Source organism: Mugil cephalus, chromosome 10 (assembly GCF_022458985.1).
Source record: "Mugil cephalus isolate CIBA_MC_2020 chromosome 10, CIBA_Mcephalus_1.1, whole genome shotgun sequence".
NCBI classification, from domain to species: domain Eukaryota; kingdom Metazoa; phylum Chordata; class Actinopteri; order Mugiliformes; family Mugilidae; genus Mugil; species Mugil cephalus.
The window spans coordinates 26,879,162-26,906,308 of NC_061779.1; the positions used below are offsets into that span (position 1 = coordinate 26,879,162).

Genomic DNA, 27,147 nt, shown 5'->3' on the forward strand with positions numbered 1-27,147 from the left:
TGCGAGAGGACATTTCCTCTCTACTGGCCTCCCGTAACTGTATCCCAGTACATTTAAAGATTGAAGTTTTTGCTCACAAATCATTCAATGGATTGGCTTGAGGTTATCCTCTGAAGCCCAAGAGCCCACATCTTTTGATGTCATTCAGGCTGACTGACCACTTGCTTCTGTTTATCCCAATTACTAGGTTGAAGCACGGGGAGATCATGTTTTATTTTGAGCTTTTCCTTTGCATTTAAGTTTGCTTTATGTCTTTGTATTTTCCTGCCCCTGGGATTCCACTCACCTGTCTTGTATGTGTCTTTTTTCTGGGTGTTCCTCACCTCATTGGTTTCACCTGTGTCTTTTTAATAAATCAGCCTTTGTGTGGTTGTAAATATAGGCCTCTCATCTCTTGACAGGCGCTCTGTTGAGTTACGTGCTTGCATCTAATTGTTTCTGTCTGATTCTCTGATTCCTTTGGAATTGGAAAACCCTGTCTCTCTTTTAATTGAATTCCACCTTCTGTTGGATTTGTTTACTTCCACAGCACATTTTGTTTTCTATTTTCCATTATTAAATTCATTTGCATCCCCTAATAGTTCCTCAAGGCTATATCATGGGTCCTATTCTTTTCTTGTTACATGTGCTTGTTAAATGTGCTTGCCCTGGGTTACATTTTTAAAAAGTGCACTTTTTTGCAGAGGATTTACAAATCTATCTGCCCATACAGACTTACAGCAATGCCTCTGTACATGCTCTGGTGAACTGTCTGATGGATTTGCAATTGTGGATGGAGACAAACTTCTTTAATCTAAATAAGATTAAAGTAGAGATTATGTTATTTGGACAACCGAAACTCTTTGGCAGTGCTATTGGCCTCCTCATCCTGTCAAAAGAAACCTCAGTGTGAGTTTTGACTCTGTCTTTGAATTTGAGAAGCACTTTAGTTCAGTGATAAAGTCGTGCTTTTTTAAATCAAGGCTTCTGCGTAAAATAAAGTCCTACTTCCTCCCCCACATGATTTTGGCTTCCAGTAGATTTTAGTAGATTCAGTAAATTTCTGTAGATTCAAGGAAATGGAAGTAGAGGTCGATGAAGGAAGACTTTGCTTTGTTATGGGCAGTGATTGTTTTGTTGTAGGCCTTTGTAAAGTCACCCTGGTTAGTTGATATTGTGGTGGCTAATACTGATAAATATAGTACAGATAAGCATCCTTCAAAATATTAAATTTTTGCTTCAGGGGGAGAGTAGGCATTACACAATCACATGTCTTTGTGTGTGTGTGGCCTTGTACAACTATCATTCTGAGGACCAGTTTAAGTTACACCAATAGTAAGGACGTTTTAGGCAGTCCTCACTTCTTTAAGAGGGTTAAAGAAAAGGTAAAGATTCCAATTAGGTTATGGTCATGGTTAGGGTTAGGCACTTAGTTGAGATTTTAAGTGACTAGGGAATGCATTATGTCAATCAGTATTCTCACAAAGATAATCGTACGTGTGTGTGTGTGTGTGTGTGTGTGTGTGTGTGTGTGTGTGTGTGTGTGTGTGTGTGTGCGTGTGTGCACATTTTTGGATTTTCAGAGATTCAGATCTCTGGCTGGTGGTCTGGTCCATAAAAACCCTATTAATGGCTAAAGCCTGATGGCTTTTACCGCCAGGGGCACAACACAGTCAGTAATGGTGTTAAACGTGTGTGTCTGTGTGCGTGCAGTTTTGCATGTGTGTATTCTTTTTGAGTATACAAATCATAACAAGCATTAGGACATTACATCCTAAATGGACTCATCTGTCCTTCTACCTCAGTAGGGTCTCAGATAGAAAGGGAAATAATCCAATGAACTGGCTATAAATATATTTGTTTGGGGTAAAATTATGAAGAAAACAAACCAGATATCAGAGAGAATCTCTTGCTGAATGTCACTCCCAGCTATATGGGTCGTTTTAAAGAAGCACTGTTGCACTCCAGCAACATGAGCGAAGGTAATAGTGTTCAGGTCTTATAAACTGAAGCTAACATACTTTAATCCACTCCTAGTGTCTCCTGGTGTCATCCATTTCAAGTAAATGTCTTCTTCTTCTCCATGTCGGCCTTATAACTATACCCAGTTGTAAATGTAGCACCTGCTTAGGTGAGCTTAACACCAAGACTAGAAACAGCACAGTTATTATTAAAAGGTAAATGGTATTTAATTCTTCTTAAAGTGGCTCCAAAAATTTTTAGGAAATCTGCATGACATATCTTTTTAGTCTCAAAGTTTGTCTGAATACTTTTAATATTTTACACAGTGTTACACAGTGTTACACAGTACTTTGCTGTATGTTTCTTTGTAAGTATGCTCTGGGGTTTTCTTGTTCTAATCAAAACACTGTGTTCACACACCACCAGTCAAAAAGAAGGCGGTCCTTTCTAGTGGTTTGCAGAACTTTAGTCTGCATTCAGAAATGTTGCAGAATATGATCGTGGATGGAGACAAACTACTTTAATCTAAATAAGATCAAAACAGAAATTATATTATTTGGACAAAGAAAACTTTTAGTTGGTTTTGGCAGTGCCATTGGCCCTCTAGTTTCCTCGTCCTGTCAGAAGAAACCTCAGTGTGATTTTTGTATTTTGTTTTGTTTTTAAAACACTTTAGTTCAATGATCAAGTCATGCTTTTTTAAATTAAGGCTTCGGAGTAAAATGAAGTCCTACCTCCTCCCTCCTTCCACATGGCTTCCAGTAGATTTTAGGATTCAGTCAAAGAAATTGAAGTAGAGGAAGATGAAGGAAGACTTTGCTTTGTTGTGGCCAGTGATTGTTTTGTCGTAGGCATTTGTAAAGTCACCCTGGTTAGTTGATATTGTGGTGGCTAATACTGATAAATATAGTATAGTTTAGCATCCTTCAAAATTCAAAATTTTTGCTTCAGGGGGTGAGTAGGCATTACACAATTGTGTGTCTTTGTGTGTGTGTGTGTGTGTGTGTGTGTGTGCATGGGTGGATGTGTCTGTGACTGTAAAGTGCTTTCAGTACCAAGTGTACGGTTCTCTATTGCGTGCGAAAATGGCTGGTCTGCTGCTGCCGTAGGGTACAACTAATCTGTGAATTTGAGTTTGATATGTAATTATTTTAATTTTTTATAGTTAAATTTCAGACTTACTCTGTAAAATATCATAAAGTTTTACATTTTACTGTAAAATGTAAAACAGCAACTCCAGTCACTTCAACAGGAGCAACAAGGCTGTTGTCAGTCTGTTAATTCTGTCAGGGGAGTAAAGGAGCAGCCAGTTTCCACCTGCATTATGAAGTGGAGAAAAAGTAGTGTTCATCATTAGATGCACAATTCTTCCCAGCCTGAAGTCCTTTCTCGGACTGGTCACTAAGATACAGTAATTGTATATTTGCAGCTAAACCTACACCCTAACTTGTGTTATTGTATGATTTACTCTTTGAGATGTGTAAAGATGCAGGGTCTTTCATGCAAACAGTCAACAATTATTGAATGTTAAATGTTCTTTGCTTCTTAGATGAGTGTGTTTTACAACATGATGTGCTGTGCATAATACTCCTGGGCCGCTGTCTGTGGTTTTAGATGCATGTGGTTTATGGCCACGCCCTGATGTGTTTAGCTTTTTAGCAGACCACAGTCCATCAGCAAATAGCCACAGAAGACCCTGAGGACAAATGGAAGACCCAGAACAGGCGGGAAACTCATGTTTTACTACTCCCTTAAAAAGGAAATACTGTTCCATTAAAAATGCTTCGGCAAGAGTGCTCCGTGCTCCCAGCTCATATGGAGGGGCCCATCTGCCGAAGACCAGCTGGGTAGAAACAGAGAAGACAGAGAGTAAAGAAGAACAGGAGAAACAAGATAAACAAACTTCTGTCATAGATACTGTACATACATCGAGCTGAAGGAAACACGTAGGATCTAATAATACAACGTATGCTGATGATCTTTTGTGACAGTTTGAGAGGAATCATGGGCAGGTTGGAGATGGAGGAGAAAGAGGGAGACACAGTGGTTAGTAATAGAAAGAAATTATAGTAGATTAGAGGACAGGGGCTTGGTGCCAGAGAAGAGAAATGTCCTCAGTGCATCATGCCCCTGCAGTCTAGCATAGCTAAGGGATGGTTAAGTCCAGCCCTAACTATAAGCTTTGTCAAAAAGGAAAGTCTTAAGCCTGACCTTAAACGTAGAGACTATGTCTGCCTCCCAAACCCAAACTGGGAGCTGGTTCCACAGGAGAGGAGCCTGATAGCTGAAGGCTCTACCTCCCATTCTACTTTTAGAAACTCTAGGAACCACAAGTAGACCTGGACTTCAGGTCTACTTGTGGTTCGTAGTGATCTGTTGGGACAAATTTCAAAAGCTGTTGTGATGTTGACAATGAATTTTCAGTTTTATTGATTCACATTGAATAGTTAAGTATTCGTATGTTAAAATACTAACATGAAATAATATACTTATTTACCATATATACGTATTTGTTTAACAATTAAAATTATGTGAATTTAATATGATAGTGACTTAATGTGGTAAAGTCACAGCCCAGTGGGTGTGGAAATGAAGGTTAGTGACTAGCACCCTCTGTGACCATTGATTGAAAAGTCTTTGATCCAAAGAGTGAACTGCTGGTCCAGGTGAAGGTGAACTATTAACTTTCCTGCAAGGATGTACGGCTGCATAGTGTTAGATGCATTAAAAAAAGTCTGCAAACAGAATTCTGGCAATGGAGTTGGTGGTTTCCAGATGTATGTGCATGGTCTGTAGGATAAATTATCCATTATCCACTCCCTGGTAGCCCTGCATGCAAACTGGAGTGGGTCCATCATAGGATCAACAATCCTGGTGATATGTGGGGTTGGGATGCTCTTCTTTGGAATCGGAAAAACTATCAAATGTTTCCACTTTTCCCAGGGGAACTGTGCTGCAACTGATGGAAGACTGAAGCAGCCACTGGAACAACCTCCTTAGGGTTCACCATTTAACTGTGTGTCAGTGAATGATAGAAGTAATGCCATCTGATATTCATACATGTGATTGATGTTCACTTGCAACTCATCACTGTTAATATGGAGTGGGCAAAAATGGCTGAAGGAACTGTCCAATGTTTTAATTTATTATACATTTAAAGTTTTGCCAGCTGCTCATTTTGACAATATCCTCTATCCAGGACAACGTTAGGGCAAAAGAGGAAAAATGCATTTTTATGAAGTGTTAGAAGTAAAAATAGGACTTTGAACAGCCTGATCATCATTCCCACAGAAAGATTAATTGTGGATGACTCCTAAACTATGTTATCTCCACATTTATCTTTTCATTTCTTCTTTAATAATGATCTACAAGGACAACTTGCACCTGTGTGTGAATTCCATCACTATGGGTCCATGATCAGGGGAATCTCTGTAACCTGTCCCCGCACCAGTCCTTGGCACAGGTAAGCATACAAGACAAAAAGACTGGAAGGTCTTACCCATCTCATAAAAAGCCATTAAACATCACTTGTTCCTATCTCATAGGTAAGAAATCCATTAGCTACAGACTGACAGGAGCTGTAGACTGACAGCTCCTCTCTAAAATCGTGAACATTAAAACTATTGAAGCGCTCCGTTCAATAAGATGGCCAAGGTCAGACTTCTTGTCAAGAGGCATGGGATACTGCATTCCCATCACTCACTTCAGGTCCTCCCATGCATACTGACAATGTCTACATTTTCCTTGTAGCTACATTTGGCAAGATCATTTCTAAGTATTTTTTGATGTTGCTTGTACTGAGTTGTGTTTCTATGATCAAAGTTGATATTTCCCACTAATTTTGTATTTCTGACAGATTGGGAGGTCTGGTCGTGGTTTGTTCTCACAAATGCCGATGTATAATATAATAAAATTATATTAATGCCTCTGAACAGATGGATTCTAATTAGACCATGGCATTAATCCTAATGTTATATTGACTTCTTTTCCTGAAAAAACAAATACATAAGTATAATATTATTGCCATTTCTTTGATTTGGATCTTTATGTCTATATTTTTACACAGAAATGCAGAAAATTCTGAGAGGTGCTAATACTCTAGTGGTACTGATAGTCCTCTGTCATGTACATATATCACTTTGGTCTGGGCATTGCAACTTTCCCTCATAAAAGTAAATACAATATGCTGAAAAAAACCAGAGAACTGAGAAACTGTTGTCTGACAGGTATGTCTGTCCCTGATAAAATTACTAGAAACAAAAAAATCAATGTGTTACCCAAACAAAATGGAGTTATTCAACCATCTGACATGGCATTTATTTAATGTATACTACCAAGCAATTAAAAGTGAACGTGGCTATAGAAAGAAAATGTGAGCTTACTGTCAAGTCTGCTGGTAAAAAATGTTCCTTTTCTCACTTGATGGTAAAGACACAAGTTGTCCAAATACAACAGTCACATTGCCGGATATGTAAAAACTTCTTTTGGACGTTTGAATCAGGCTTACAACTAGCTTGTTAGAGTAAGGAGCAAATGTGACCCAGCCATGTAATGTCTGATATTATTGCTGATGTCGTAATGTAACAAAGGGTATTTTAAGAGTAAGGCGTTTCATCAGATCAAATCAATAAGTTGCATGGTTCTTTCTTCAAAAATAAATCTACTGCAACTTGGAAAGGTTACATCAGTTGAGTGGTTCTTGTCATAATATGACATCAACTCAGTAAAGAGAGACAAGAGTGCATCATTACTTTAAGACATGAAAGTCAGACAGACTGGATCATTTCGAGAACTGAATGTTTCCTTGAGGGCAGAACACAAGAAGGTCAGTGGCTCTGGTGTTCCCCCTATGGATTCTATATACACCCTGCTGCTGACAGAGACAAATACCACCCAGCTTATACTCTGTTCCAGTGGGTGGACTCAGGCTGCAGTCTGTTGAGCATCAGCACCCAGGGGCCTGTCTCCACTGTCAGAATAGTGGCACGGGATATTAAGAAGGGAAGCAGCTACCCCATGTCACAACCCACCTTACAACACAGCTAAAACACAAGCCACAATAAACAACATGCAGTGCTTTTTCACATTCCATATCTCATCCTAACAATGTGCAGTCTTAACTGTTTACACTGCACAACTTCAGTGAGGACACCCCATGCATTTGTGAAATATTGCATTAAGAATCACTCTTAGGTCTTCAGTTGCAAATTCTTTTAATACAGTCACAGACAAAATTCTAAACAAATCCTAAAACTTAAAATTGATTGGTTCCATTAAAATACGTAAGAAATTTTGAGTATTGGTCATTTTGGTGCCAGTGATCCCCTAATAAAGGCCGTGCTTTTTATTAAAAGACACATTTTTCTGTGCCGTGCTTCGTGTCTATTTGAAGGCAGTAGATTTAAAAGTTCTTCAGAGTAACTTAGCAACCTGAAGTAGCCTGAAGATACAAATTAATTTTTTAAATTTATTTATCCGATTTTTAGTAAGCTTGACTCATGGAAACCCACAGGAATTTCAGTGTATCAGCAAATTAACTTTTCTAAAATGCTGTGAAAAAAAAACAAAACAAAACAAAAAAAAAACACTCCCACAAGGAAGGGAAGACAAAGAGTTACCTCTGCTGCAGAGAGTTATCAGCCTCAGAAACTGCAAATCAATAGCACCTCAGATTAGGACCCACATACATACTTCATGTAGTTCAAGTGGCAGACACACCTCAACCTCATCTGTTCAGAGGAGACGGTGTAGATCAGGCCTTTATTGATGAATTGGTGCAAATAGCGAAAATTGACAAAGAACAGTCCATGATACACAAGGAATTAACTTGAATATTTGTAATCTGTACTTTGTTCTGAATTTTGGTTCCATCTGCTAAAGGTCCAGTGGTTCCCACTGGGAAGAGTGGAGGAGGACGTGTAGTCGTGTGGGTATGCTTTGCTGGTGACATTGTTAGTGATTTATTCCAAATTCAAGGCACACTTAACCAGCAGCATGCCATTCTATCTGGTTTGCTTTTAGTGGGACCATCACTTGTTATTCCACGGGACATTGACCTCCAGGTTATGTAAGGGCTATGTGACCAGGTAGGAGAGAGATTGAGTGCTTCATCAGATCACCTAGCCTGCACAATCCCTCTACCAACACCCAAGTGAAATAGTGTGGTATAAGATAGACCATAGGCTACAAGAACTCATTCAAAACTGTTCAATTCAGTTCACTGTATTTATATAGTCAATAACGGCACAAAATCTGGTCTGAAACAGAAAAAAATCACTTTTAACAGGAAGAAACGTTGAGCAGAAGATAGAGAGAAAAGAAGAGCAGGAGAAATGAGATAGACACATGTATGTGTCCGTCTGTCATGGATACATACATCTAGATGCTGACGATGACATCCTCAGCTGTTCATTCAAATATTCTCCAATGAAAACAAAACAGCTCATTGTTTTAGTCACTCCCTCTGACACATGACAGAATCTGAATTTATGTTTTTTTTGTTTTGTTTTTTTGCCAAAACCATCTAATGTCTGACCATTTCTTAATAATGTTAAAGTAAATCTTGTATGCCAATATAAGGGTAAACCTACCAACTTTAGAGAAAAAATATCAAGACATCCTTCCCACTATTGACCAATAGTCAATGTATTGAGAACACCGAATGTTATTTGGTTGACCTATATGTAGATCTTTCTGAGTTACCTTTAAAATTGGGGGGAAAAAATCAACAGATTACACCACAATTTGCTCAATGGTGCTTAACCATTAATTACTACCCCATTGAACTACATAAGCTATGTTTAGTAAAATGCTCTATATCATAGGCATACATCATACTACGGACACACTACTGGTTTAACCTACTAGAGATTTCCTCCTTGTCTCAGACAACACACCCGTGTGCTACATCTTAGTGCTGTTGTTGTATTTATCCCTAAGCACCACAGTTACTCACAGTCTAATCATATAGTTACTCTGTAAAGTTGTGGCTTAGTCTCCAGTGTGAGGAACATTTTATTTATTTATTTTTTTACCAACATAAGACTTTTAATGTGGACATAACACAAGAGACTAAGACTTTCTTCTTTTAGTGAAAATTCTTTTGAACAGTACTGTATATCTTCAATACTATGTCTGGTCTGAACAGGTATATTAAACATATGTTAAGGTAGGTATATTACATTTTTTCTGTTAGTGTTCTGGTCTGTTTATAACTCCCCTTGTACATTTGAGGTGGTTGGGTAGAGGGCACAGCGTTGTGGGAGCTTTGGTTGCATGACAGCCTGGCAACTGGCTCTCTGTTGAGCCATGAGCTTGTGAATGGATCATTGATCACTGAATTACATGACTGGTTCATCAGTTTATTCTGTCTTACTGTTGTTCTAAAATGTCCCATCCATTATCACGAATGCAGAAAATAACTATATAGACCAAAGGCATTTTTGAACCAGGCTGTCAGCATAAAGTTGGGCCTTGTCTCTTGGGATTGATTCTCCTTTTGAGTCAGCCTCAAATGACAATTCAAAGAGGTGCAATCAATTTTTACAATGTGTGTGTATGTGTGTGTGAATGTGTGTTGATGTGGTTCAGGTATTACTCAGGTCTCAGGACATAAATCTGTTTACACACACATAATGGAGTCTTCCTCATGGGGACAAGAATCAACAGTTTCCATGATGTAAATCATTAAAGCTAAAGATGAGGACAAATGTTAAGGCTGGGGAAAGTTGTATGATATGGAGATGTAACTGTCATCATGTGTGTGTTAGGAACTACACATAGACAGGAAGAAAGAGACAAAGAATGAGAGGTGTGTTTCTATCCATCTACCATGAAACCACAGCCTGGTCACATGTAGTACATTAACTAGCCATTAGGAATCAATGGTTCATCCATAATGCATTATGGTCATAGTGTAGGTACATTAAGAAGTCATGACATTAACTGACTGACTGATGTCATCTCAATGGGTGGGACCAAACCTTTTAGCCAAAAACCACAGTGGATTTAATGTAGCTAAAGGAGCAGTGCTGTGATTAGGGCAGAATGAAAAAACAAGACCACTACTGAACCAAATAAGAGGCACATTAGTACAAACCAGTATTTCTCTCATAGTCGTTTCTGACATTTTACTCTAGTGTTTTGGCTGTCCTTATTACTATGCCATCATGTTGCTCAACAAGTTAATTGCTGCATGTGGTTGCTTCTCAACTTTAGACAAAACAGACATGAAAACAGACAGCATTAGATTGTTGTAACCAGGCATTTTAATGTACAAAGAAGATAAACCAACTAATATGATTTCAATATTTTCTTAGTCTAGAACCCGTAACCAACATGTTTTCTTGGCCATATCTTCATCTTTGTAATAGCCTTTTTCTTACAGTTAAATGTTCAATGTTTAGCTCTTGCTTTAGTGTTGTGTATATTTGTATATATTGTATATTTTATGCTGATGCTTGGAATCAAAGTTTTGTCTAGATTATGTGACACCTTATATTATTTGTTGATGGGGTGGCATGCTTCCAATTTTAGTGATTATTTATAACCACCGAATCCCATTGTCAGACATAAAACAATCACGTGTTGTATGCAAATCTGGATGCTTATAAATTCTGACTCTGCGTTCCATCATAATCCAAAATATGTTAGTTTATGACATAACATATACTATATAACACACAGGTTTTTTCTGACCCATGTATTTTGATCAGGCATAACATTATGACCACTGACAGGAGAAGTAAATAACATTGTCCTGTGACAATTCAATGTTCTGCTGAGAAACATGTAGCCCAGGCATTCATAGATGTTACTCAGACATGTACCACCCACTAAATAAATAAATAAATAAATAAATCATGAAGAACAACACAAGGTGTTGACCTCTAAATTCACTAGATCCCAAACTGATCTGTAGGATGATCCACAGTGGCCCCTCCCCTCAACCCATAGGACCCAAATCCCTCCACTAACAACATTGTGTTTCCAGACACCACAGGACACCCTCAGAAGGCCCATGAGAACTCATCAGAGAATGGACATGGGTGCAAAGTTTTCCCACACATGGTTGATGTTATTTTACTGTTCCTATCAGTGGTTTTAATGTTTTCATGTGGCTAATCTGTGTAGTATGTCATCTGCTGTGTGCTTGTACTTAGAAGGTACTTGTCCTATTATCTGTTTTTATTTCAACTGGTGTCTGTGTGAGCTTGTGCATATCTTAACCATCCTTTGTGTTTTGCTATTATCATTACTAGCACTGGACGCAAAAGCCACTGCGCGTGTGCAGTCCTACGTGCATGTCAATATCCACTTTGTCCAGAAGGTGGGAGTTGAAGCTTGGAGGACGGAGCCTCTCTCTCTTTCGCTCTCCCTCCCTCATTCCTCTCTCTCTCTCTCTCTCTCTCTCTCTCTCTCTCTCTCTCTCTCTCTCGTTGCCAGTCAGTCTCTAAGTCTCTTCAACATTCCCGACGCCTTCTAAGAGCAACAGCACTTGAAAAAAGGGGGACAGAGAAAAGGATGGAGGGATGACATGAAACGATAAAACGATGCAGAGAAAAGAAGGAGAGGACAGGACTGCGCGCTAAACCCGATTGGTGTCATGTGGCTAAAATATTTTAGGGATATTTCGCTTTTCCTCCTTCGTTCCTCAAACGAGCAGGTGGGCCGTGACTAGCATCATTAAAGCCCCTGATAAACACACACCCACACACACCCGCACACACAAAAATACACACACACTCGTTGTAATATATAAGGTCAGGACAGCCCTAGTCATACGCCCACGTACGCGCGGAGCGGACTGAGGATGAGGATTTGATTTTTTAAAATTTATTTATTTTTTTAATCGCTGATGCGCTGCAAAGTTGCGAAGAAATTGGGCTTGAGTCGTGACAGCATGGATGTATTTGGAGCATCGTTTGGAACACTCGGCTTGTGTCGCCCCCCAAGGATATTCAGCTTCTGGAAGATTTTTATTCTGCTTAGCGTTTTCTTTCATAACTATCTGAGCTACATGCCGGACTGTTCGCTCACTTGCGTCTGCTCGCCCACGGAGATCTACTGCAATAAGTCCGACGACAGCAAATTCTCTCCGGTGGCCTGGAAGGACAGCGGGAACAACACCGAGGACATCGAGGAGCTTTACCAGAACATCACTTCCATGTAAGTGCTGGTTTAGGTGCTACGCGCTGCTGCGTGTGGAAATACACATTAGCGCGTTGATTACCGCACTGTAATGTTTAGTTATTCATTCGCAGAGAAAGAAATAATTTTGCCAGGTATCTGTAGAACAGAAACAACTTGTTGAGACAAAAGAGAAAAAAAAACATAAAACAACTGATGTTGAAAATGAGAAAAGATCAGTTCCAGTAGTAGAAGAGAAATGTTTTTTTTGTTTGTTTGTTTTTTTGTTAAACATGCGCTTTTCTTGGACACGTGCACAAAATGTGAACTTGTAGTTATTCATTTTTTTTCGGCAGACACTGGGGATGGATTATGTGGCCTCAGGGGGATTTATCTTTGGAAGAATCGTTGGCAGGTCTTTCTTGGTCAGGCAGACCTTGAGTAAAATACTGTTATAATAATTCTGCATCATGTGAATCCGTATCCAAAACATCGGGAATTAATAAATATGTCATTCAGTCCTTTATAAGCTGTAGGATTTTTATGAAAAATGTGTAAGACAAACACGTATTTCTGTTCCCCGGCAGTTGCTGCAGTATATTCTCCTATGTTCTATTCTATCCTACAGCTTCATTTTATTTTCTTTAAATTTGAAGATAAAAGCAGTGGTGAATGAGTTAATCGCATATCATGTCTTGTTCTGTTTTCTCGGGATGACCAGTCATCCAAAAAGCCATGGTTGATTTTCTGGGTAGCCCATCCACTTAGAAAAGAAACAACAAAACATATATTATTTTCTTTTGGAGACTGTCCTGGGACTCATAGAGAGCTGAATTTCTGCCAAGAAATCCTTCATCTTTCTGGTTAGAGATGCACACAAACCCCAATTCTACAGAGTGAAATAGCTGGTAGGATTTGTAGCATGAAAAATGAGAAAAAAATATTTTGTGTGTCCAAACACACACAAATTCCTCATGAGTCAGATCCTCCATGCGTGTGTTTGTTCTCTTGTAGTAGCTCCTTTTTCTTAAATGATGAGCACTTCAAAAGTGCTCATCATTCTTAGTGGGATGTCATGTCAGAACTGAACACCCCGTGTTGCACTCTCTTTCCATACTTTTCAGGCAGTGAGTTACAAAATATATCTCATGACACACGTAATACAACATCCCTGCTTTGATTAAAGACATTACAGTAAAAGTGAGGGTGTTTTAAGTATTCTAAAGCGGACAAAAACTAAATTTGATTCAGCATTCATTACATGATTGTAACCTAATCACAAGAAATGCAGTAAAACTGGAGGTTTATTATCTGTGTTTCTTGCAAAACAGTAAGTTTATTTTTATATCATTCCCAGTATCAGAGACGCTCTTCAATATTATGAAGACTGGGGTTAGTACACATCCTCTACTGGGAGTGGCACTGCAGTCACTGTGATCAAAAAACTCAAGTCCTATCTCACAGTTAGATTGCCAGTGCAACATCTGTTAATGCACAGGCACAGGCAGTGAACATTAATGTGTTTTCAGTAGCTTTGGACTAGGCTATGCTTTCTAACTTTTCAACATAATCCATTTTTAAAACTTATTTCCTCATGTGAATGCACTCTAAAGTTAAACTAATATTAGATTTAACCAGTCCAGTCAGATTAAGACAAACAGGCATCGTCCTTCTCATTCATGTGCTTGATGTTTTATGCATTGGGGAGTGTCCCTACGCAGCTTAGTGAGACAACACTGTGGAAATGTACATCATAATCATACTATAATTGAGTATTTATGATGGCCTTCAAATAAATCTAAATAAGTCACAAGCAGCATTAAGACACACAAACCACCTGATTTCTGACCAGTTTGAAGATATATTTTTGTCTTCCCCTTGGTACCCATACCCTCAAATATATCACTGTACTATAAAAGCCTGATAGTAGTTTTATGACAGGAAAACATGCAATAGCAGTGGCATTACACAGTGATTTCACAGCATCATAACCTGGTGGAAGGAAGAACAGGATAAAAGATGAACAAATTAGTAAAAAATACAAAACGGCCCTAAAAACAAGTCCAGCTGCCTTTCTTTAACATTTCTTTTGGATGTACCATGACCTGGATGACTGAGAACCTTCACAAACAAACTTGTAGGAATGTGCATATATGTGTATCTGGCGTATAGAAGCTTTGCATAAGCCTTTTACCCAGCTCTAATCAGCAGTTATAGCCCATTAGATTTTTGTTGTGAATCGAAGTGGAACTGGCCTCTGTATATTCATGCTCTCTGTTCCACACTCAACACCTCAACAGGGCCAGTCATGATTGTTTTAGGTATATTACTGTTTCCCTGGAAAGCCCAATCTTGTTCATATCAACTGTTTCTGTGTGTGTGAAGCAGTAAACCTGAGATAAACCAGGATGTTATTAATTGGGTACAGATAGAAAGAGTTAATCAAAGACAACCAATTGATGAATTAAAGTAATTGCTATCCATGGCACTGTTGTGCATCTATATCATGATGCGTTAATTACTCCACTACTAATGTACATGTAAATAATGTACGTAATGTGTAAATAAGTAGTAAAGTCAACGATGATGGCTTTTGCTTTGGTAATTAGACTTTATAGAATAGATTACAACAAACAACAAAGAAGTATTGTACTGATATAGTAGTCTTTTGTTAAGGAGGAACTCTCTATCACTGCTTAATGCAAAATAACAAGTTCATTTTCTATGTGGACACACGCAGCAATATACCAGTGGTAAAATGAGTCTTCAGTTAGTTGGTTGATTTTATTTAGCTATGTTGGAATATGTTGGAATTCATTATAATTTTCAAGAAAAAAAAAACAAAAAACAATTCTACCTAAGCAGTTCATGTTCCTGATCTCTTGAGTTTCTCAGGCACAATGGGACTGAACGAAATATAGATGTAAAATATACACAAGTTTCCCTAATATATTTTAATACAGAGAGCAGCTGAAATTAGGTCACTGAGATTGTTTTTCATTGCAAAAACATGAAACCTTTGTAAGTGCTGCAGAGAAAAGAAGTCTTAAGTCCCTACCACCCTGCCATTTACTGCATGATATAACACTATCATGCAGTAAATGAGAGGGTGCCAGGCAAAATACATATGTTTCATAATCACTTCCCATTGAGTGTTTAAGACACACTGGTCTAGAATGTAATGAACGTTATGATATTCCCACTTACCTTGGCTCTGCATTGTGCTCTCTTGACGTTAAAATGCCCAGTAGCATTAGCAGCCATTATGTACCACATCAGTGAGGCAGCCCACATAATACATGTATGTGTGAGTTCATATGAGAAGGACACAGCCTGGGGCAATAATGTGACAATGAGTTTTAGTTGGCTATATTTTTTCTATGGAAATAATCAATTTTGGAATGAACCATGTCTGTTTTCAGTTGAGTGGGGGATAACGAGGGACCACATGCCAAAGTGATGAGCAAGACACTGAACACCAACTTGCTCCCAGTGCTTGGCACTGGTGTGTGAATGTGGGTGTGCTTGTGTGAATGAGTGGGTAGATGGGGCAAGTGCTTTAAATACCAATGCTAGAAAAACGCTATATAAATATAAGCAAGTTACTAAAGGAGATATTATAGGAAATATGTTTCAAAAGTTAAGGTCATCATCATTTTATTGTCCTAGTCATTATCCAAAGACGCCTGTTCAAATACATATGAATATAGGTATCTATATGTTTTAGCCAGAGCATGCTTCACATCGATGTGAGGAAGGCAAAAGAAAAAAAGAAAAAAAGAAGCAAGTCAAAGTACAAAGGTAGATGGTGACGGTGAGATATAACTGCCTTCAACTATCGGACGGTCCTAATAAAACAAGACCCTGTCCTCCTTTTCATCAACCGAACTGTTTACGAAACACATTATGACAGAACATCAATAACTGAGAATTAATATTGAGCTAATGTCAATATTAAAATCCTGTCCATTATGGCAATGCAAAAGAAGTCAATATTTTCTTCTGCAATGCTGCCTCAGAAAGTCAGTATTATCTGGAATTACGGCTCACAAACAGGTCAGCGGATGTCTAGTGTGTCAGTGTTCTCACAGCCAACACCACGGGCTAAAATTACATGACTTTTTCCATTAGATGAACAACTTTTCAACCCATTTAAAAGACTGAGCACTGTAACAGTTCTAAACTTGTCATGTTGGATGCAAAAAGAACAAAACATATATCAACAAAAATTACTCCGTCTAACGAAAGTCATCCAGAAAGCCAAAAACCAAAAAGAAGAAAACCACAGAATATAAAGAAACCATCAGAACTACAAACTAAGAGGGAAACGGCCAATGAATCACAAGGAGAAAACATAGGCAAAATATCAGGGAAAGAGCAGAGACGAATGGAGAAACAAAACTAATCATATTAAATCTAATTTTAAAACAAGACACAGGTGAAACTACAATCAATCAATCAATCAATCAATTAATCAAGCAAGCAAGCAAGCAAGCAATCAAGCAATCAATCAATATGAAGAAAACCACCCAGGAAGCAGAAATCACAGGTACATAGAGCTTTTCCAAAAAAATAAACACAGTAAGAAAAGAAAACATGAAACGGATAAATATAAAACAGGAAAATGTGTAACAAAACTGAATAAATATTACAAAACTTAGACTCATGACAACATAGCAGAAAAGGTCAAATTAGAAAAACAAAGAAAAACCCAAAGCTATTTTTTTTTTTTTTTTGCCACATTGAACTTACTCTTGATTGCAATAAATAAACAAATAAGCTAGAGAATTATTCTTCCTTTGTAGTGGCATATGTAAAATGTTTGGATTGGTAGTGATGGGTTCTTAATTTGAACATGAGAATTTGTTCTCAAATCATCATGCTGGTGAGCACACAATTGTGTAAATGGGAGCAGAAGTGAAGTTGTTTTAGTGTTCTTTGTCAGTAATTCAAGTGAAGGTGATGGATGGTTCACAGTGTGGCTGTCAGTGGGCTCCATGAGTTCTCAGTTTTGGCACTGTGACAGATATGTATCCATGGAGTTCATGGGACTGAATCCTGCTGGAGACCACATATAATAAAGCCTCTTGCACAGTTTGGTTGGATGATGGTTTCTGGGATATAACTGAGCTTCACTTACCCTTTAAGTCAGTGTTATGTGTTTTACTCTGCTAGGTAAATGAAGATTTCATTTACTGTACTGTATACTGTCTGTTATGGGACTGTGGAAAAATAACTACTGCTGGTAGTTTATTCTTCCTAATAATGGATGTGGTTGTCTTTAGATGGGACCACCTAAATTGGAAGTTGTACTTGTTAAGTAAAGAGGAGGACACTGGATCAGAAATGTCTCAGTGAATGCAAAACATCTGATTTCCTGTGGATTTAGATAATTACTTGAAAGGGATTTGTAGCATGGACATGATATACTTTATGTGCCTATGACATTGAGTACATTTAGGTGACAATTAATGTGTTGTCTGCAGCTCATGAAGACATTATAACTTCAAGAACAAGACTACATCCCATGTTATTCTATTTCCCTAGTTTCCCTATAAAGTTGTGTTTTAACCCTCTCTGTTAGTCTTACTTCTCAACCCCCACCCTCTCATTCCCTATCTTTTCTTTTCTTCCTCTTCCACCTTTAATTACAGGACCATCACCACCATCCACCATCTTTGTACACATTCTGGCCCCATAATCTCTTCCATTTGCCTCTCTCCTCCCATCCACTCGAACCTTCTCATCCTTTCCCTGCAACCCCTCTCACCCCTCCTTTTATTTCCTTTACGTCCACCAACAGATTTGAGATGCAAGCAAGCCGCATTACCACATTTGTGTTCGAGACCCATAAAATGTGTAATGTTTCATCGCATTTGACATTGTGTGGGTTTCTGAAGTTTTTCCCTTGCATGCATTTGTGTGCAGTCTAATCATAGCGGACAGAGAAGGCAGATTTGTTTTGATAAGCTTGTCATACAGACCACTGTTGTTCTGCACTTTTCTCTCTATATATGTATATCTGTGCATCTATCTTCAGTCTCTGCCTAGCATCTCTATCTTCACTCTCTGTCTGGTACCCATCTCAGCTTTGGAGCCAGACTAGCAACACAAGAGCCATTCCCAGTTCACATCCAGCCTGAACAACAACAACGAAGAGTTCTCTGCATCTGCTTCACATTACAAAATATAGTCATGACTTTGCATTTGACTACTTCACTGCATTTTTCAAGACCGCTACCAAGACTTTTTTCCAACAAACTGTAACAATGGTGTCTTTCAATAGGAAGATGCAATAATGATGTGACATATGATATATGTATGTGAAGTAAGGGTGTCAGGTGGCAGTCAGAGTTAAGTCTTTTTTTTTTTTGTATGACTGATCAGACAATAAAAGTGGTTACATCAACAAGTTTTTGCAGACTGAAGAAATGTATCCAATTTATTCAACTATATATTTATTCTCATTATATGGGATGTGATTTAACTGAGTCTGGTATCTCCCTTGCTTTTGTGGTGGTCAGTGCCAGGATGAGTGAGATGGTTTGAAATCATGTGTCTACCGAAAATAAAGAATTGGACTCAGAAATTCTTGGATCCAGAAGCAGATAGGTAAAGAGGGGGATCAATTCCAGCAGTTTGTCAACTACAATGTCCAGAATGACTGTAATGGTAGCTGGGGTAAATGTGAAGCTGTGAAGAGCATCCTTGAGTAGCTCTTTTGATGTTCTTGGTGACTCAGCATAGTGTGAACTGTGAGGGCGATGTTGGCTCTGAAGACAAACTGTTGTGGGGTGAATTGTGGTTGGTCTTGATGTGCTGTAGGACCAGTTTCTCAAAGCACCACGTAGCTACCGGTAGGTGTCAGCACAATCAGCCTGGAGTCATTCTGGCCCTCAGAGACTGACTTTTTGTGGATGTGGATGGTTGCCGACTCCTGTGCCAGGGAGATGGGTTCAGTTCAAGTCACGTTTTCCTTGAATGGTTCAGTCAGGAGGCTGACATTTATTTTACATTTCCCCTTTTTGTCTCACAAAAAAAATCATCCTTTAATCAGATGTCAGCAACGGATATCAACTATGGTCAACTATTTCCACTTCTGCAATGCTTAGGATTTTCATTATTCTTAATTGTTTATAACTTTGTTAATGCATTCTCAAAAAAATGGGACAAGGACATGTGTCACACATGCCAAAGTGTCTTTAGCAAGACACAAAACTGCAAGTCTGTGCATCTGCGAATGGTGGTTCAGTTTGTCTATCATTGTGACTGTAAAATATTTTTAATTTCACATTGCACCAAATGTTTTCATTGGGTGGAGGGTTTGGTCTGCAATCAGGGATTTTTTACTTGTTTCCTGTTTTCCGCACAACAAAAACAACGATTTATAATAATAATGTAACATACTAATCTAATAAGTTCAAGTATCAGTTGAGGATCAGTTTGCTCCTTCACTAAAAGTTCGGAAAACTATCATTATAATCCTGTTTTAATAATTTAAAAGAACATCAAATAACTTCTGCCCTTCTTTCTGCTGTCAGTCAACATGGCTACAAATGAATAAGTACAAATAGATAGAAAGTACCAAAGCACTTACAAGCACTCAAAGCATCTACCCACTCATCCAGACAGGCACTGGGAGCATCTCTGAGTCTTGCTTTTAGACCCCAAGTGTCCTTGACTAAGTGACTGACCAGTGTCTAATCAGTGTTAGATTGTTAGATATGACAATAATCACAGGTGGCTGCCGTACTAACATGTCTTTTGTCATTGCTTTTCAGACACATTGAAAACTGGACTGGTCTGCAGACTTTGAGGGATGTTGATATGGAGCTCTACACTGGCTTACAGAGACTGTAAGTAGCAAGGCATTCGTGTGTGTCTCTTCATTCAGTGCTGTAATCTTCTCAGAGTTGTGATGCCATCATTTAATGCATCTCTTTAAAAAATATCCTGGTTGCCAAGACGAAGAAGAAGAATACAGGACCCCCAAGCCATATTATTATTATTATTATTATTATTATTATTATTATTATAAAAGTCGGTTATATAATGCTATAGCAGAAATACAGAAATATCAGGCAGAAACCTGTTGAGTCTCTTATTTCTCATATCTTTGCCAGTGATGATTCATAACCAGTGGTTCAATTCAGTTGAGTTCAATTTTATTTATATAGCGCCAATAACAATACAAATTGTCTCAAGACGCTTTACAAAAACCAGTCTGCAACCTCCAGAGCAAGCCTGAGGGCAACGATGGCAAGAAACAATTCATTTTAACAAGAAGAAACCTTGAGCAGAACCCAGCTCATATGGAGGGACCCATCTGCTGAAGGCCAGCTGGGTAGAAACAGAGAAGATAGAGAAAAGAAGAACAGGAGAAACAAGATAAACAAACATCTGTCATAAATACATACATCAAGCTGAAGGAAACATGTAGGATCTAATTATATAACACATAGCTGATGATCTTATGAGACAGTTTGTGAGTATAACAGGATTCATGGGCAGGTTGGTGAATTGTTCATCTAGGTAGGAGTGGACAACTGGAGGAGGACGTGAAGACTGAGGCAGATGTAAATTATTGAGCTCCACAGGTCAGATATTCAGCACTCCAGACTAGAGATCCTCTCAAGAAGATGGGGGGGGGGGGGAGACATTGATGCCAATGCTGACAAAATGATGACACGTCATCGTATCAATAGCACCACCAAACGGCAGTGTTCAAGATCTCACTATATGAAATACTCAAGCTCGAAAAAATAAAGCAACAACAATAAAAAAACACAATGCACTCATGATATGAATGGTGCACACCTAATACACAGCAATCAATATACAAAGTCACCACACAAATATACCACAGCAAAAATACCATTTCAGCTTCACAGACAGGTAAACAGCTCTATGAGGTTATGTCCCCCCACACATCCGCACATGGATCGGCAGTTACACATTACACAGATTCAAAATTATGTAAACTACATAATGACTCCATTTAGATTAAAAATTAATTAGACTCATCAAGTGCCTTTTTGACAAGCTCCCAGTTAACCAGGTTTTCTGCTCAAACCACTCATGGTTGAACGACCTAGTTTTGTCTTTTTTCTCTTGAGAAATTATTAAATCTTCCATTCAGCGTGGTCAAATGTTTTACCTCCAACTTCTGCTCAAGTAGTAAAGTCCTAAATCGCACACTAGCCAGGCAGTCAAATTGATGCATCATACAATTAATGAATAAAAAGTGAATTAACTTCTGTTAGACACTTGTACAGTCAATCAGTGCGTTTACCTGCAGAGCTTAATCGAGCTATGCTCAAAATTTGACTTTCTGACTACAGTCCTTGTCCCAGTTTACATGCAACGCAAGAAAATTGAATAACTGTTCGCCTCCTCCACACTAGGTGGCGATACGTGTGTTTTCTGCGGGATAATACAACGTTAATATGGCCCATTTTCCGGTTGACCTATTACTTCATATAATAAACAAGAGTTGTTAATGCAGCAGACCGGCATTTCAAACAACAACCATAAGGATAATAGTAATTTTTTTTATCTCGTACGTAATGTTCGCGCTATTTCTGGTGCAGATAAGTTGCACGATATCCTTCAAATGGTTCTTCTAGCGACTCTGTTTAGCTTCTTCTTCTTCTGCGATGCCATAACACACATTGGAAGACAAAATGCACTGCACATCACCCCAAAAACACCATACCGACAGTGAAGTTCAGAGGCTGGAACATCATAGGGTTGGGCTGTTTTTCTGCATATGGCACTGACAAACTACAAATATAATTGAAGGGAGATTCTTGAGAAAAATCTGCTGCCATCTACCAGAATGATGAAGATGAAACGAGGGTGGACATTTCAGCAAGACAATGGTCCCAAACACAGAGCTAAGGAAACTCTTAACTGGCTTCAGAGAAAGAAAATAAAGCTGCTAGAATGGCTCAGCCAATCAAATGACTTGAATCCAATTGAAAAGCTATGGAAATAACTAAAAATCAGAGTTCATAGAAGAGGCCCCCGGAACCTTCAAAAGTTTTACACTGTTTGTGTGGAAGAATGGGCCAAAATCACACCTGAGCAATGCATGCGACTAGTTTCTCGCAGGACAGGAGGCTTCTTGAAGCTTCATTACCAACAAAGGCTTTTGTACAAAGTATTAAATAAATATCAGTTAGCGTGTTCAATACTTTTTCTCTCTGTTATTTTAGTTTATTATGCATAACTTAACTTCTGAACTTGTTTGTTTTGGTTTCTTTCTATGTATGGATTACTTGGGTTGTTACCAACACCTGGTGAAACTTTCCTGTTAATAGCAACTTTAGAAATACGTTTAGTATGAAAAATTGTGATATGTTCAATACTTATTTTACCTACTGTACATCCAGACAGCACACCCTCATACACGTCACATACTGTCAGCATCACACAATCTATCCTAGTTTAGATTTCACTCCTTGGATTTCATTCATTTGATTCCCCAGTCTTTATCCACTGCCTTATGTCTTCCCAAGTCTTGAGTGTTTGTATTGTGACACTAGAAATGGATAATGGATGCAGTTTATATACTTATATATACTTTACTTTCTTCATACTTGTGGTGAAATGTTTCATTTGTTTTTATTTCTTTCTGTCTTCCCTGTTTCCCCTGTCTTGTCTTGTTTCTGTCTTTTGTCTTGGCCTGAAATGTTCTCTTTAATAACCGATCCTATCTTCCCTCTGTTTACAATTCAGACTGATAGAGGGCTATTCAAAGTCATTTTTATCTAAGACAGACAATGTTCTTTTTCTCCCTTCTCTTTCTCTCTCTCTCTCTGGTGTTCTCTTTCTCACTCTGTGCTGTAGAACTATTACCAGGAGCAGCCTGCATACAATCCATGCACGTGTTTTTTCCAGGAACCCTCACCTACACTACATGTGAGTACATACACACTAAGGCAAACATCATACTAGTATACACAAATACAAAAATAAAAACAACACAATTATTTTCAATTTTTTGTTTACTCCATGTGTCACAAACAAAGACCACTCCTTAATTGATGCAAATACGTTTATTGGTAGACAGTTTGTGAGACAAAAGAATGGAAAGATAAGGGTATGGGATGAAAGGGGGTCGAGGAGATGGGATGAAAAGAGGTAGAGTGGAATGGGATGAAAAGGGGTCGAAGGTTAGATGCTATGATGATGATAGATGAACCCAGGGAGTGAGACTAAGGGTGGGGGCACATCTCAGGAAGCTTCAGATCCTTGTCCTGTGGATCCTGTAATGAAGAGAGAAAAAAAAGAAGATAGAGGGATAAGGACGGTTAGGGTTGGGAGATGAACACAGAAAGAGAGAGGGTCAGGACACACTTTTATGCGTAAGTGCGTGAAATAGAATGATGTGGGGCGTGAACGTCAGATATATATATATATATATATATATAGTATACAGTAAGTGCATGAAGTTCATGCCATTTAAAGAGGGCACAACCACAAAAAAAACCCCGAACCCCTGATTCTAATTTTATCAATTTGAAGATTAATTTTTGATGCCTGATTGCAATTCATCAATCACAACATGCACACTTAGATACTCCTTTAATCAATTCACAATGTCTTTATATTTGGACGTTTTCCTGGTGACTTCCCAAGGCTGTAATAGTCTGTATGGCAGCGATGGCAAATTTGCCATCTAAGATTTTTTAGGGCTCAGTAGAAGCCAAAAACAGAGCTAAAGTCAGCTAAAGTGAGTAAACATTGGAGTTACATTCATCTGCCTCTACTGGATGTATAAACTGACAAGTGTGAATTGAATTGAATTGTAATGCTGTATAAACTTGAAAATCAGTGTCACTGTCAGCGTCACAGCTAATTTATTCTACTACTAGTTCCAGATCAGCTACTGCATTTTGTATATTTATTTTGCTAGTGTATCAACACTTCCCTCAGTATAAGCGAACAATCAACATTACCAGTGCCTTTAAATTAAAATGCACCTAGTATGAACCAAGTGCAGAAATGTGTTTGTCCATCAAGTTGAATGTGAGTGGGAATGGTTGTCTATGTCAGTGTCTCCTGACTGACTGCCTATCTGTCCAGGATGTATGCCTTCTCTCCACAGTGTCACCTGAGGTTGTGGTAACATGTATTATTTATTGATTAAGACTGCAATTCGTCCTCATTTCAAACTGATAGCTGAGTGTATAAACGGAAACAAAAACTGTACTTGTAAACTTTTAAAGCATTTGTCAGTCACCATTTATTTACGAAGAAGTTGCACCACACTGTGTCACATCCACACAGACTGACTGGCTTTAATTACCATGGCAACATGGGTCATTTTGCAGGCCTGTTAGTTGAATATAGCACACGCTAATCGTGTGTGCGTATGTGCGTCCTGAAGAGTTCCATCTGTGCCATTATAGATAATAAGCACAGAGAGTCCCATAATTTATGCAGTAACAAGAGTAAATAGGGACATGGAGAAAGAAGAGTGCACAAAATATGAAAGTCACGTTGGCAGTGGAAGTGATGTAAACAGTCATATCCATACCTCCATTGATTTCAGAAGGGAAAAAAATGTGTTATACATGTGATGTAAACTGAGCATCTTGTCTCATTACAGTTAAACGTATGTAAATATGATATACAGCTGAACATGCAGGATTGAGTTAAATGTAGTAATTATATACTGCAACAAAACATTTTTCTCAAGGATTTGTAACAGACTGATGTGATTACTGTGCTTCTCACAGCGTGGACCTAACAGAGACATACAGAAAATGGCTTCATATTAACCTTCAATTACTTCATTAAAACATTTGGTTTTACTTTAATACAAAAACATTTTTGTTTAGTTTTATGCAGTGGAAAATCTGGATGGTCAAAAACTATATTTCCAGTTGGTCCACTTATTGCATTTCATGCAACTGCTATCAAGTGACAGTGCAGTTGCAAAGCGCACAGTGGCACCAGCTGTGTAACAAGGGTAGCAGTGACCTCCCACTGTTATATGGAAGCTACGTTTCTGAACCAATCTGTTTTTCCCCTCTTTCTCATTCTCTCCCTCAGAAATCTTTCCAAGAACTCCATGTTGACCACACTGTCCTGGCAGATATTTGACAATCTTCAGCTCTCAGAACTGTAAGTTTCTTCATCCTGTTCTCACTTCATTGATGCCAGAAAAACTGCACTGTTAAGAATTTTCCTGTAAAATAACAGTAAAAAACTGGCAGCAGGGTTGCCATTATGTTACTGTAAATTTAACTTAATTTTACCGTCACTAAAATGTACAGTGTTGTACTGTTATTGAAAAATACAGTGTTCACTGTTTTTTAAGATTACGTTTGCAATATTTTACTGTCAACTAATTAATTTAAAAATACATTATCAGTCAAAATCTACAAACTACAACAAAATGTGCTTTGTGAATTTAGAACAGATCAGCACGTATTACAATGTGAAAGAAACATGGCTACTTAATGCACTTTGCCTTTTATTTTAACATGAATTTAGAATATCTTTCACATTCAGGCAGGGTCTTCTTTCTATTAAAAAACAAAGAAACAAACAACCCCTTGGCTTTTTGCTGAAAATAGTGCAATAAAAGAACAAGGCATTCAGACTTGGAAATATTGACCTGAAACTGACCACAACATAACAGTTCAGATAATGAAACTTAAAATGATTTGCAGTAAAGCAGACTCCAAGATACTGTTCCACGAAGATTCGCAGTTCAGGTTCAAAACAAACAAACACAAATTTCAGGAATCATAGCACCTGGCGAACTTGATTTTTGCGGAGTACCGACAGCTACAGACAGTTGACCAATAGATAAATCATAAATTTACAAACTATCTGATTGTGTGTCTCACTATACTCTTGTAATCTCATGAATGAACCTAAAAATCCAAACAAAAGTATTACAAGCCCTGAAAAAATATACAAAGTCCTGACCTAACCCCTCAGACAGTCAAAACATGCCAGCATGAAAAAACAGTGGTATGTATATGTTTAATAACAGGACACAAATAACTTAGCGAGAATAACAGGGATTCAGACTTTCTACCCTGTAAGGGAGAGAGAAAGAGGGTGAGATTGAGAGGGGAAAAGAATTAAAGCAATGAAATAAGCTGGTGTCTTTGTTTGTGTAATGGGACACAATATTCTCACTATTTTAATGTTGTTTAATGTTTTTGCTGGAGGCTTTGCTAGTGTTTTTTGACAAGACTTTGCTCTGTCCAGTCTCAGTGCCTTGCTCAGGGTTTATACCAATGGAACATCTGAAAAATAATTGCGTCTTTTCAGACAGTGTAAAAATCAAGTTGTGTAACTCACTTACATTAACACAACAAAAATGTTTTGTTCACAATACCATGTCATTGAAAAGATAAGAAACACATGTCTTAGTGAAATACCAAACCTTTGGATGAATTCAAGAGTGCATGAGGCCTCTTCTTGGTATTGGACATTGAAAATGTAGAAGGTGAAAAATAAGGGAGCAAGCCCTGTGAAGAAGGTGGGTTGGATTCCCTCACATATGACATGACCTTCAAGGCTGACCATCCAGATGATCGACATGCAACTGCTCGTCCTTCTTTAATGTGAACTTTAAGGTGAGAGTAAAAATCAGTCAGGGAATCAGATTTGTCACTGCAGAAGTCAACATGGCAGGTCAGGTCCACTGGCATACTCAAGCTGGGCTCAGTATCATGTTTCTTGTGATCTCTGTATAAATGTCAGAGATGGGCCAAGTCACACATGCAAGTCTCAAGTAAGTCTCAAGTAATTTTTTCTTGGGCAAAGTCACTGTCAAGTCAAGTCCTGTAATAGGTCAAGTCAAGTCACCTTATTACTGCCATTTTACCTGCAGAATGTGCTTTTAATAATGTGAAAAGACAAGATATAAGTAACTGTCATTAAACATCATTGCCCAATGTGTCCAACCTGTTTCTCCAATAAACACATAAGGTATGTAGAGAGGGCATGACTGATTGACAGGGCAATGATCCAATCATGACAACGGCATACTCAGCCTGCGCTCCAACCGAGTAATCAATATCATTCTTTAAATTAATTTTTTAATAT

The 27,147-nt window shown here is 38.3% G+C and overlaps 1 protein-coding gene across 1 annotated transcript in view; it reads left to right on the plus strand.

The window, feature by feature from the left end:
• Positions 1-11,409: 11,409 nt before the first annotated feature.
• LOC125015523 (NT-3 growth factor receptor-like) overlaps positions 11,410-27,147 on the plus strand; it is a 52,034-nt gene continuing 36,296 nt past the window's right edge. Inside the window, exons 1-4 of the mRNA XM_047597468.1 lie at positions 11,410-12,108; positions 19,851-19,925; positions 22,921-22,992; positions 25,132-25,203. Of these exons, the coding sequence (XP_047453424.1) occupies positions 11,798-12,108; positions 19,851-19,925; positions 22,921-22,992; positions 25,132-25,203 (530 nt within the window). The 5' untranslated portion in view covers positions 11,410-11,797. The remainder of the gene's footprint in view (positions 12,109-19,850; positions 19,926-22,920; positions 22,993-25,131; positions 25,204-27,147) is intronic.